Source organism: Microcaecilia unicolor, chromosome 1 (genome assembly GCF_901765095.1).
Source record: "Microcaecilia unicolor chromosome 1, aMicUni1.1, whole genome shotgun sequence".
In the NCBI taxonomy this organism is placed as follows: Eukaryota; Metazoa; Chordata; class Amphibia; order Gymnophiona; family Siphonopidae; genus Microcaecilia; species Microcaecilia unicolor.
The window spans coordinates 60,702,053-60,714,965 of NC_044031.1; the positions used below are offsets into that span (position 1 = coordinate 60,702,053).

At 41.8% G+C, this 12,913-nt stretch overlaps 1 protein-coding gene across 4 annotated transcripts in view; it reads right to left on the bottom strand.

Moving 5' to 3' along the window:
- Positions 1-12,913, bottom strand: part of MINDY4 (MINDY lysine 48 deubiquitinase 4) — a 180,283-nt gene that overhangs the window by 90,511 nt on the left and 76,859 nt on the right. For all 4 annotated transcript variants that reach the window (XM_030197772.1, XM_030197746.1, XM_030197754.1 and 1 more), the window contains exons 8-9: positions 9,924-10,040; positions 3,105-3,184 (exon numbers count right to left, since the gene is read on the bottom strand). In XM_030197772.1, coding sequence (XP_030053632.1) covers positions 3,105-3,184; positions 9,924-10,040 — 197 coding nt within the window. The remainder of the gene's footprint in view (positions 1-3,104; positions 3,185-9,923; positions 10,041-12,913) is intronic.

Consider the following 12,913-nt stretch of genomic DNA (forward strand, 5'->3'; position numbering starts at 1 on the left):
ATTGTGTAAGATAGGTGTGCTAAGTACATCTCACAGCCTAGGTCTTAATTAACCTAAATTCTACTGCTGTGAAGTTTGCTGTGTCTTTGTGTAGTTTCTATAGTTTACTGATTAAGACTCCATAAGATTATGTGATTCCTGATTCAGGCGTTGTTACGTTGAAACATGAGTCTGTGCCAAGTCTTTTTACGCTTCACTAATATTGAATCTTCATGTGATTGATAGTGCCAATAAATTGAGCTATACATTTTACCTTGAGCCTCAGACTTCCCCTTTCTTTTTGGACGGCCATTTGTCCATCCCTCCTTTTTTTGCATTGCTAAAAAATACCATCTTGGAAGCCCAGACGAGATGTATTCCACATATTTACAAAGGTGGAAAGAAGAGCAAATGACAGCCAGCATGGTTAAAAGGTGAAGTGAAAAAGGCTATTAGAGCCAAAAGAACATCCTTCAAAGAATGGAAAAATGACCCGAATAAAGAAAATAAGAAGCAACATAAGCACTGGCAAATTAGATGCAAAGCATTGAAAAAGAAGGCTAAAAGAGAATATGAAGAGAAACTTGTTGCAGAGGCAAACACTCACAGTAATAACTTTTTCAGGTACAACAGATGCAGAAAGCCTGTGAAGGAATCTGTGGGACCGTTTGATTAGGAAGGAGCAAGAGGGACACTCAGGGAGGACAAGGTCACAGTTACGAGTCTTTACTGAAGAAGATGTAAGAGATCTACCTGTAACAAAAGTGGTTTTCAAGGGTGACGATGCAGAGGAACTTAAAGAAATCTCGATGAACCAGGAAGAGGTACTGAGCCAAACTAACAAATTAAAAGAGTAGCACATCAACTGGACTGGATGGCATGCACCCTTGTGTACTGAAAGAACTCTAACATCTAATTGCTGATCTGCTGTTAGTGATCTTTAACCTGTCGTTAAAATCATCTGTAGTACTGATTTTTACAAAGGGTTCCAGGGGTGATCTGGGAAATTACAGACTAGTAAGCCTGACTTCAGTAGAAACTATTACAAAGAATAAAATTACTGGATTCAGGCAAAGGAAGTCTTGCCGCGCCAATCTGCTTCATTTCTTTGAAGGTGTGAATGAATATGTCAATAAAAGATGAGCTGGTTGATGTAGTGTATCTAGATTTTCAGAAAGTTTTTGACAAAGTACCTAATGAGAGACTCCAGAGAAAATTAAAAAGCCATGGGATAGGATGCAATGTTCTGCAATGCTCTGTTGTGGATTAGGAACTGGGTAATGGATAGAAAACAGAGGGTAGGGATAAATGGCCATTTCTCTAAACAATGAATAATGGAGTGCTGCAGGGATCTCTACTGGGACCGGTGCTATTTAACATATTTATAAATAATCTGGAAATTGGAACAAGTGAGGTGATTAAGTTTTCAGAAGACACAAAACTATTCAAAGTTGTTAAAACACATGCAGACTGTGAAAAATTGCAGGAAGGCTTTAGTTAATTGAAAGACTGGTCATGCTAAACATAGTAACATAGTAGATGACGGCAGAAAAAGACCTGCACGGTCCATCCAGTCTGCCCAAGAAGATAAATTCATATGTGCTACTTTTTTATTTGTACTGTCCTCTTCAGTGCACAGACCATATAAGTCTGGCCAGCCCTATCCCCGCCTCCCAACCACCAGCTCTGGCACAGACCGTATAAGTCTGCCCAGCACTATCCCTGCCTCCCACCACCGGCTCTGGCAGATAAAATGTAATGTGGATAAATCAAAGTGATGCACATTGGAAAGAATAATCCTAATTATAGATACCTGATGCTAGGGTCCATCTTGGGAGTCAGCACCCAAGAAAAAGATCTAGGTGTCATCGTAGACAATACGCTGAAATCCTCTGCCCAGTGTGCGGTGGCAACCAAAAAAGCAATGATGCTAAGAATTATTAGGAGAGGGATGGTAAGTAAGACCAAGAACACTATAATGCCTCTGTATTGCTCCATAGTACAACCACACCTTGAGTATTGCGTTCAATTCTGGTTGCCGTATCTCAAAAAAGATACAGCAGAATTAGAAAAGGTTCAAAGAAGAGTGACCAAAATGATAAAGGGGATTGAACTCTTCCCATATTTGGAAAGGTTAAAGAGGTTAGGGGTCTTCAGCTTGGAAAAGAGACAGCTGAGGAGGGATATGACTGAGGTCTACAAAATCCTGAGTGGTGTTGAAATGGTAAAAGTGAATCAATTTTTTACTCTTTCAAAAAGTACAAAGACTAGGGACACTCAATGAAGTTATATGAAAATACTTTTAAAATGAATAGGAGGAAACAGTTTTTCACTCAATGAATAGTTAAGCTCTGGGTTTTAAAAAAGTTTGGACAAGTTCCTGATGAAAAAGCCCATAGTCTGCTATTGGGATAGACATGGGGAAGCCACTGCTTGCCCTGGGGTTGGAAGCATGGAATGTTGCTACTATTTGGGTTTCTGCCAGGTACTTGGCCACTGTTGGAAACAGGATACTGGACTTGGATTATTGGTCTGACCCAGTATGGCTATTCTTATGCTCTTATAATAGTGCAGTCTAGATGAAACTAAGTAAAATCAAAAAGGTTGATTTGTTGTAGTCTAGATAATACCATTGTTCGGAATGGAGGTACCTTTATATTTGTTTGGATGCTGGAACATGGTGTGATTGCACGTTGTGTTCAGTGCATTGGGAAAGAAGCAGTAGGCCAATTGTGTTGGCTTAGCCAATACCATGATGTCCCACCGCTCAGTTCCATGAAGTTACATCACAGCGAAACTGGCACTGAAGTCACCTAGAAGTGCCTATGAGGAACATCCTTTATGGACTTTTTGCTGTCCTAACTTTATCTGAGTAGTGACCTGGATAGCAAACTGAATATCACCACTAACCAGGTAACTAAAATCTTCACCCAAGCACAATGCTGGGGCAGTCAGAACAGATTTCCAGCATCTGAAAATCCATGTTTGGCCCTGTTGAGCAACATATATCTAGGTAGGAGCTGTTCCTATCTGGATGTGCCACTTAATATGAAGCCCAATATATATACTTTTTTTATACTGTTAGAGCTTATTTATCTGAAAACAAACTCTTGCATAAAACTTACCTACTATCTGTACATTCTTCAAACAGAAGTTTTTGCAGGACACAGCCTTGAAGTACTGCCAAAACCCCGCAGGGACCACCCTAAAAGAAATAATGTGAAATGGTTGGACAAACAAGCTGGCACAGAATATTGAGTGCAAGTTCAAAAAGACTCCACCAACTTGAAATATTACCACTTTTAAAAGCCTTCAAAATTTTGTTTATGCAAAAGTGATCTGGCTTATAATATTATTTTTACCTTCTGTAAATTCAATAAAATCCTAATTACCCTGATTTTGCCTTATCTGTCTTGTCAGTAAAGATTTACTAACTTTCTCCTCATACTGCTGGAGCATACCATCTTGTAGTAATTTATGGAGATATGGTCTCTTGGTCAAGGCAATGAGATAAGAGAACTCTTAAAACATGTTATTCTATAGCAATTCACTTTACTATTATAACCTGGGTCTCGCCTTTTCCTAGATCAGGTCCGCAACAACTTGGACCCAGGTCACAGGGAAGACTTATTTCCTAATGCTCTATTCTTTTCTCCACTCAGCTCATCGTTCATTCAGTCACAGGTTCCAACATTTGAGCTTGGGAGAGGGTCAATGTTCCGGAATAGAGATTCGGGGATTTGAGAGTACCAAAAATAACTTTGGGGTACTGCTTCTCTCAGTCCAGGAGCACCAGTTTTTCTCTCTTTCCAAATAAATACCCTGAGCTCTGACAGTTTTATCAAAACCAACACCAACTTTACTGTGTTATGTTACTGGAACTTCTGAAACCAGCAGTCAATATTCCAACTATCTTCTTGTGTCTTATTACTTGTTTTGTCATTTTAGGGCTTTGTTATATTTTTGTTTTATCCATTTTAAAATGGGATGTTTGTAAACCATTTTGATAGTCTGTGGCACTGCAGTATATCAAATTTTACAAATAAATAAATACAGCACTCTTTTTTCACAGTGACTTTTCAAAGCCACTGACATAGTTAAAAGAGTATTATCTGTATAAGCTGTCTGAAGATTGCTCTCCCTCAATTTGGATGAAATAGAAGGTATTCCTGCATTAAGGGGAAGCATTTTCAATTCAATTCAATCTAGCTCTTATATACCGCTAATATCCCGTTTAGGGTTCAGTATGGTTTACAATATTATTGGAATAGCAGTAACAGTTTTATAATTAAGACGTTGAGTGAATACATTCTTATTGGTTAGATATAATATTATACACCGTTACACGGTGTGTTTATAGCCTGTGCTAAATTTGGTATTTCTACCGTCAATTAGAGCATAAATGATCGGTAAGTGTTATATAGCAACATTTGGGAAGAGGTAGGTTTTTAGCTTCTTCCAGAAGCTGATGTATTTGTATTCTACTCTGATAACCAGGGGGAGCGAGTTCCATAAAGCGATTCCTGCTACTGAGAAGAGCGAGTTAAAGATCTTCTGGGATCTGATTCCCTTGTAAAACAGTGTGGCTAGGATCAGTAGTTCTTTTAGTCTATTGGAGTGCACTATGCAAATAGATGAGATGAGGATTACGAGTGCAGAGGTAGTACTAAGAAGAATCTGAAAGAGTAAGCAGGCGGCTTTAAACTTAGATCTTTCAATTGTTGGTAACCAGTGTAGTTTTGTAACGTGAAACACTAGTATATCGGTTCAGTTTGAAGATTAATCTTACCACTGTGTTCTGTATGATTTGTAGTTGGGTTTTTTTTTTTCTTTTGGTATTTGCTCTTGATACCCAAAAATAGGGCATTGCAGTAGCCCAGGTGTGGTACCTGTAACGCAAAGGCTTTTTGATCAAAGAATGACCTGATCAAAAAGCCTTTGTTTAAACTATGTTTAAAATGAGACAGTGTCATCTGATCAAAGAATGACCTGATCAGATGGCACTGTCTCATTTTAAACATAGTTTTCTTCCACAGTTGGTTGATATGGGATGTGAATGATAGGGAGGAGTCAAGGATGACTCCAGGCACTCTAGCTTCTGATTCAGCTGGGAAGGTGATGTTGTTGGGTAGCGTTAGTGAGGTTGGGACCACGACTCCCTGATTCTAGAACCAGAGGATCTTAGTTCTTTGGGTGTTCAATATCAGTTTATTTGCAAGGGCCCATGTCCAATCATTGCCGGCTGGATTGGATCTTGGTGTGTGGAAGTTAGAGGTAGAAGGAGCATGATGTCATCCAGGTATGATAGTAGTAGTTCTCCTGATCCCAGGTGTATTGAGCTAAGGGAGGACATGAAGAAGTTGAACAAGATAGGAGAGAGTGGGGAACCTTGGGGGACCCCGCATTGCGGAATCCAGTATTTGGAAAGGTTATTTTATTTTATTTCACAGAGTAGCTTCGGTTTAAGAGGAATTTGTTGAACCAATTGAGAACTGATCCAGTTATTGCAATCTGATTCAGCCACTCTAGTAGAAGTACATGGTCCACCGCATTGAATGCTGCTGAGATATCAAACTGGAATAGCAGTACTTGTTCTCCCTTACATAGGTGTTGTTTGACAAAGATTGTTAGTACTATGAGTAGGGTTCCAGTGCTGTGTGCGGATCTGAATCCGAATTGGGACTGGAGTAATGTGGAGTGTGTGCCCAGGTGGAGAACTGTTTACTAACATATGATTCTAGCATTTTCGTAAAGAGTGGTATACTTGCCACTGGGCGACAGTTTGCTGTAGAGGTTGTGTCTAGCCCTGAACCTTTTAATAGTGGAGTAAGAATGATTTTGTCCATATCTGAGGGGAGAGAGCCAGAATCTAGTAGTTTGTTAGGGCAGTCTGTTAGCCATATGATCACCTCTGTTGAGGTGGTTTGGAATAGGAATTCAGGACAGTGGTCTAGGATACAATGCAAGCATCATCATTTTAGTAGTAGTGATTTTACATCTTCAGTTGATAGTGGTTGGAAGGTCTCCCAAAATTGTTTTTTTGTCTTAATTCCTTAACTTGAATTCAGGGTAGAGATGGCTTCTAAGGAATAGTCTTTTAGCCAAATATATCCCAAAAGAAAATAACCTAAGTCAGCTCTAATTTGATTGACCTTGCTTTCAAAGTAGTCTGCTAGGTCTTGTGCAGAGGGCAGGTCTGATGCTCTTTATTAGGATAGTGGATTGAAGTTAAGCTCCTATTGTCAAGGGTGTCCAGGCCCACTAGGCTAATGTAGTATTTTCACTTGGAGTCGGTTACTTTCTGTTTGAAGTGACGAGCCCTAGGGCTGCAGCAGACAAGTCCTCTGGGGAGGCACAGAGCAGAGACGAACCAGTCTCTGAATACAAACAAGATACCAGACATGGCAAATAGACAGAGCACACTCAAGACAAGGTGAAACCAGAGTCTGGCTAAAACGAAAACCAGGAACGGAACTTAACAAAAGCAGGAACCATGAAGAAAGGAAGGACACTCATACGAGCCACAAGGCCGTACTGGAACCCACCCGTAACAGAGTCCAAACATACGGACCACACCTCGAATATTGTGTTCAATTCTAGTCGCCGCATTTCAAAAAAGATGTAGTGGAATTAAAAAAGGTGCAGAAAAGGGCGACGAAAATGATAAAGGGGATGGGACGACTTCCCTATGAGGAAAGGCTAAAGCAGCTAGGGCTCTTCATCTTGGAGAAAAGGTGGCTGAAAGGAGATATGATAGAGGTCAATAAAATAATGAGTGGAGTTGAAAGGGTAGATGTGAAGCGTCTGTTTATGCTTTCCAAAAATACTAGGACTAGGGGGCATGCAATGAAGCTACAAAACAGTAAATTTAAAACGAATCGGAGAAAATGTTTCTTCACTCAACGTGTAATTAAACTTTGGAATTCGTTGCGAGAGAATGTGGTAAAGGTGGTTAGCTTAGCAGAGTTTTAAAAAGGTTTGGACGGCTTCCTAAAGGAAAAGTCCATGGACCATTATTAAATTGAACTTGGGGAAAATCCACTATTTCTGGGATAAGCAGTATAAAATGTTTAGTACTTTTTTGGGATCTTGCCAGGTATTTGTGACCTGGATTGGACACTGTTAGAAACAGGATGCTGGGCTTGATGGACCTTGGTCTGTCCCAGTATGGGAATACTAATGCACTTAAGCAGGGAGACCAAAGCTAGGCTTGGCTAACAGAACGAACAACAACAGGAAAAAAAAAGCAGACTCTTTAGTATATAAGGTCACAGAGCTAAGTACAGAGAAACAGTAAGTCTGGACATAAGGGCATGGCCACAACCGTGACACTTTGGTGTTATCCTGGAGTTTACATAGCATGTATTCCAGTTCTGGGAGCATCCCTTTGCTAACTAAGGATATTTATTTTTATTTTTGTTACATTTGTACCCTGCGCTTTCCCACTCATGGCAGGCTCAATGCAGCTTACATATTGTATACAGGTACTTATTTGTACCTGGGGCAATGGAGAGTTAAGTGACTTGCCCAGAGTCACAAGGAGCTGCCTGTGCCTGAAGTGGGAATCAAACCCAGTTCCTCAGTTCCCCAGGACCAAAGTCCACCACCCTAACCACTAGGCCACTCCTACACCTACCAGAAAGCTCTTATAGATTAGTGTGAAGCCTCTTTCTTTTTTATTTAGTCTTGGCAAGTAGAGAATGGTGTATCCGGGTGGATATAGGTGGGGTAGTGTTGGGCTGTTGATTTCTGTGAGCCACGTTTCAGAGATAAACAGAAAGCCGCCAAAGTCAGACGACTCCAGTAATTCCTTTATTAGTAAGGTCTTGTTTACTACGGATTCTGCGTTGATATAAATTGCTGGTGCAGGAGTTGGATGGGCCATGTGGTTCGAGGATGAGATTTGTTTGATCAGGTTCAGAAGAGATCATGTTTTGGGGCAAGCAATGGGCCTAGAGAGCGTCCTATGGTCAGATGTGGGAATGAAAATCTGTGGGCAAGTGTCAGAACTCTTTTGAAGGTGTCTGTTAGAGGGTCTTGGTTGATTGTGGGTGATGGGTTTTCTGGATAGGTTGCAGATTACCAGAATTTCTTTGGCGATAGTGCCTTCAGGTATGGCACCTGCCATGAAGCTCATGAAGGTTAAGCTGAGTAATACAGGCAGCCTCATTGTGAGAAGAAAAGGGTATAATGAGTAGGAAGAGTCACGTAGGGTCATGGTTTAGTGTTGTGTGGAGTTAGATGATTTGTGAGGCCAGATTTGGTTAGGTAAGAAGTCAATCGGGATTTTCCGCTACACAACTGGGCTTCCTCCTTTGACTAGTGTGGTTGGTCTTCCAGTTGGTGAGGTGGGGTGTTGCTCTCATGTTCCGTCGGTGTGCTGCAGCGCAGGCTTCCGCTGATCTGTTCATGGGGTGGTTTGTTTCCTGCAGTCTCGTTTCTGGACCAGTGCCTCCATCATGCATAGGCCGCACGAGGTGGTTTAAGGTTTTCACTGTTGCATGGTAGTTCGGCTCTCACTGCGGTTGGGTTCACATGGTCCACTCATGGCACAGTCTGACTCACTCAGGTCAACTGAGACGACTTCACCCATGTACAGGCTGATAGAAGCAAGCCTCCTCTTAGTCCGGTGACTTTAGCAGTCGGCCTCCCCAGTGTGGCGGTTTGGGTAGCTTGGCTACTCGCAGCATGCTGTTCTCCCAGTGCGGCGGATTGCATAGCTTGACTGCTCGTGGCACGCTGATCAACTTGTGCAATGAGGTGGTTCAGCCGGGGTTGCGGTTTGTCTCCCAGAGTGTGGCAGTCTGGTTCATGCACCATTTCAGTTCCTGTGGCTGCCGGGCTCCCAGCGAGTTGTTTGCGATGAGATGCTTCAGCGCTGCAGTTCCACGCTGCTGCCGTGACCATGTGGAGGTTGAGCACTTAGTTTGTCTTGCTTCAGAGCATATGATGATACTTGCGGGTACACATCCAGAGTGATCTGTTGGTAGGCGAACAGCTGGGTGGCCGCTCCCCTCACCGGTCAGGCTCCTCCTGCAGCATGGTCAGGGGATGCTTCACCCCACAGTTCCACAGCACCGCCCTGACTAACGAGTGCTTGAGGGTTCGCACTCGGAGAGATATGCTAGGTAGGAACAGCTAGACAGCCGCTCCCCTTGCCAGTCGTGCACCTCCTGCAGAGTGGTCCAGGGATGTTTCAGCACCGCGGCTCTAGGGTGCCACATCGACCGACGTGGGGGGGGGGGGGTGATTGTGGGGTCACGCCCGGAAAGATCGGCGAGGTAGGCACATACCTGGGCAGCTGTTCCTCTTGCCGGTCGGCCTCCTCATGCAGCGTGGTCAGAGAGCCCTCTGGCAAGGTCGCATATCTTAGTTGGACTAAGAAGTCTCAATTTTACCTTGATGCCCCCCCCCCCCCCCCCAAATGGGCGGCATTGGGTAACAGTGATTTTGCCGTGCTCATCCTGCGTTGACTTCTGTCTCCCTCCGTGCCAGTTGTGGGCTGCACCGGTCTATGGTCTGGGTGCTCGTTAGCTCTGTGCAAGCTAGCTGGCGGCCATCTTAACAAATCTTAATTTTCAGGCAAGATCAGAAAATAACACACAGTATGTACAAGTCAATATGCACTCTTACAAAATACAGTAACACAAAAAACTTGGCACAAATTTTGCAGGTAAAATGTACCCATGGACTTAGTCTGAAAGGAGACAGGCTGAAAATTTCCCCTTCATCATTTCACAATCATATAGATACAATTTTAAGAATAAAAGATTTGTCTTTTGCTCACAGCAAATGGCACTGCTAAAACTGATTTTAGTCAGCTTATGACCTATATAGTAGCAACTTCACTTTGCTCATCATAAAATATCATAAGGAATCTTATAAGAAATGAATATGGCAGGATAGAAACGAAACATCAAAGTTCACTTGGAATTGCTGTTTACCTTTTTTTGTACAATTCCGTATTTTAGTTGAGGTCTGTCATTAAATGTAAAGCTTTGCATCTTCCATTCCTCATTGAAGCAACGAAGGCTTGAACCAAACAGAAGGTTTTTCATATCCTTAAAAATACATACAAAAAAAACCAAAATTTGATAGTTCTTGAAAGAAAATGGATCAAACTTTATTTCAGATTCATATAGTGTCTAGTTCTTACCTGTCTTTTTTAATTAATATGTTTTGCTACAGATATTCAAATCTCTTTTCCTTGATTGTACAATTAGCTGATATATTTATTTCTCTTAGCCAAGGCGCTTTCTATTAGAATGTCATCTCCCACAATACATTATTACTAAAGGGGGACTTTTACTAAAGATTAACTCGAGTTATCTGCAGCAGGGCCCATTTTATTTCTATGGGCCCTGCTGCAAATAATTCGAGCTAACCTTTAGTAAAAGAGGCTTATGGGAAAATCTTTTATGAATTGTCCTTTAAACTGTCAAAAGTTATGATTGTAGGGAGTAGATTTACAAAGGCTTTTTTCACATAGAAAGACTAACATATGGAGAAGGCCTTTTATAAAACTAAACAGTGGTATAAACACATATAGGGGTGAATTCTACATACAGTGCAAAAAAAAAAATCAAAGCCAAAAACCAATGCCAAAAATGTGCTATTCTATAAGGGAAAGGGTAATGGGACTTGATATGCCGCCTTTCTGAGGTTTTCTTGCAACTACATACAAAGCGGTTTACATATATTCAGGTACTTATTTTGTACCAGGGGCAATGGAGGGCCATGCTTAAAGTTAGGCATGGTTTACAGAATCATGCCTAACTTTAGGAGCGGCCATCTGCACCAACTGAAACACGGGGCAAATCTTGGTGCCTAAATTAGGCACGTTCCCTCTTATTCTATAACTACGCATGTTAATTTTAGAAATATCACCATTCTGCCCATTACCCTTCCATTTCCACGCCACCTTTTTGAACTTGCGCCTAAATTTATGTGTGTATATACCAATTAAATCTAATCAGTGCCAATAATTGCTTGTTAATAAGCCAATTATCAGTGCTAATCAGCTTGTTATTCAATCTGTATGTGCAATGTTTAGCAACTTTTATAGAATTAGGGGGATAAGTATGTGCGATGACAAGATGGCATGCATTTTAATGCCTGCCATATGTATGCGTTCCTGGGAACATAGTTTGGACAGAGTTACAAGCACATGCATATTTTATACAATATTCCCCACATTCTATAGATTCCAGTTAATTGGGGCAACCGTTTATTTGGTCCAAACCTGGGAGAACAAAAACAAAGCACAATTACAAGGGAGAAAAATTTTGCTTATTTGGGACACCATGCCGTTTAATTGGGCCAATGGCGTCCACAGAACGTCATTAATGCATCACTCTCCCATTAAGTATACATGGGTAGCTACGTTTGCTTACAAGTGCTACTGCGGGGTGTGTTGTGTTCCATCTGTGGCGTGCGCATTTAAAATGCCTAGGAATGATCTAACACTTGCAGACAAAATTGGCTTGCTTGAACAATTGAAATAACAACCATCAAACACTAGTCAATGCCAACTGGCAGAGATTATTGGAGTGCCAAAATCTACAACAGAACGCGTTGTACAAAAACAAGAGAAATTGAGAAATGAATGGACATTACATGAGAGGCAACTGGGAGTTTCCCAAAGCCAGAAGCATGAAGGTAAGGATCCAGATGTTGAAGAGGCCCTCAATCAATGGTTTTCAATTGTAACTGGATGAGGTGTTCGTGTGAGTGGACCAATGTTAAAAATCAAGTCACAGGAGTTAGTAAGAAAACTTGGTCCTATGGAAAGAGGCTTGTTGTACAGAGAGACTGATCCTGCTGATCCTAATACGTTCGGGACAGCAGATAAGCAGTTTATAGTGCCCAGGGCATACACAGAACAACTTCTAAAGATTGCACACGACATTCCACTAGCAGGACATCGGGAGGTGACATGCACATGCAGTAGATTAACACAGAACCTCTATTGGCCAGGAGTATCCAGAGTCGTAGCTGACTATTGTCAAACCTGTGATTTGTGCCAAAGAGCGAGCAACACCCAAGACCACCCCTGAGCTCTCCTGAAATATTTACCTATTATCAGTGAGCCCTTTGAGAGAACAGCTGAGGACATAGTGGGGCCTCTAGCTGTCCCTAGCTGGACTGGGTAAAGATATATATTGACAGTGGTGGACTTTGCTACCAGATATCCTGAAGCGGTAGCCCTATCCTCCATAGAACCAGAGAAAATTGCCACTGCCCTGCTAGAAATGTTTTCCCCGTGTAGGATATTCACGAAAAATACTTTCAGACCAAGAGAGACAGTTTATGTCTGAGTTGATCCAGAATCTGTGGGCACACTGTGGAGTGAAATCTGTACGTACCACACCATATTACCCTGAAACTAATGGGTTGGTGGAGAGATTTAATGATACATTAAAGCACGTTAAAGACTTTCGTAGAAACAGAACCCCATGACTGGGAAAAATACTTATCCTACCTACTGTCTGCATACAGAGAAGTACAGGATTCTCCCCATTTGAGTGGCTTTATGGCCGGAGGGTAAGAAGACCCCTTGACTTAATAAAAGAACATTGGGAAAGTTGATACCTCTGACACCACTGTAATTGAATATGTAGTTAACATGCAGCAGAGATTAGAAAACTTGTGGGCTTTGTCAGAAATAACTTGCAGGCAGCCCAGACTAAGCAAAAGACCTGAAATAGAGAGTTTTATGAGGGCCAGCAGGTACTTGCTTTAGTCCCAGTTCGTCACAATAAACATCAAGCTAATTGGGCGGAACCTTACAAGGTCATAAGGTGCCTGAATGATATAAATTATGCTATATCTATGGACTCTCAAGACAGAAGGCAGCACACTGTTCATGTAAACGTGTTAAAGGCCTAAGCAAATCATATAGTTATGGTGAAGGCTGTTTGCAGATGGATCCGAC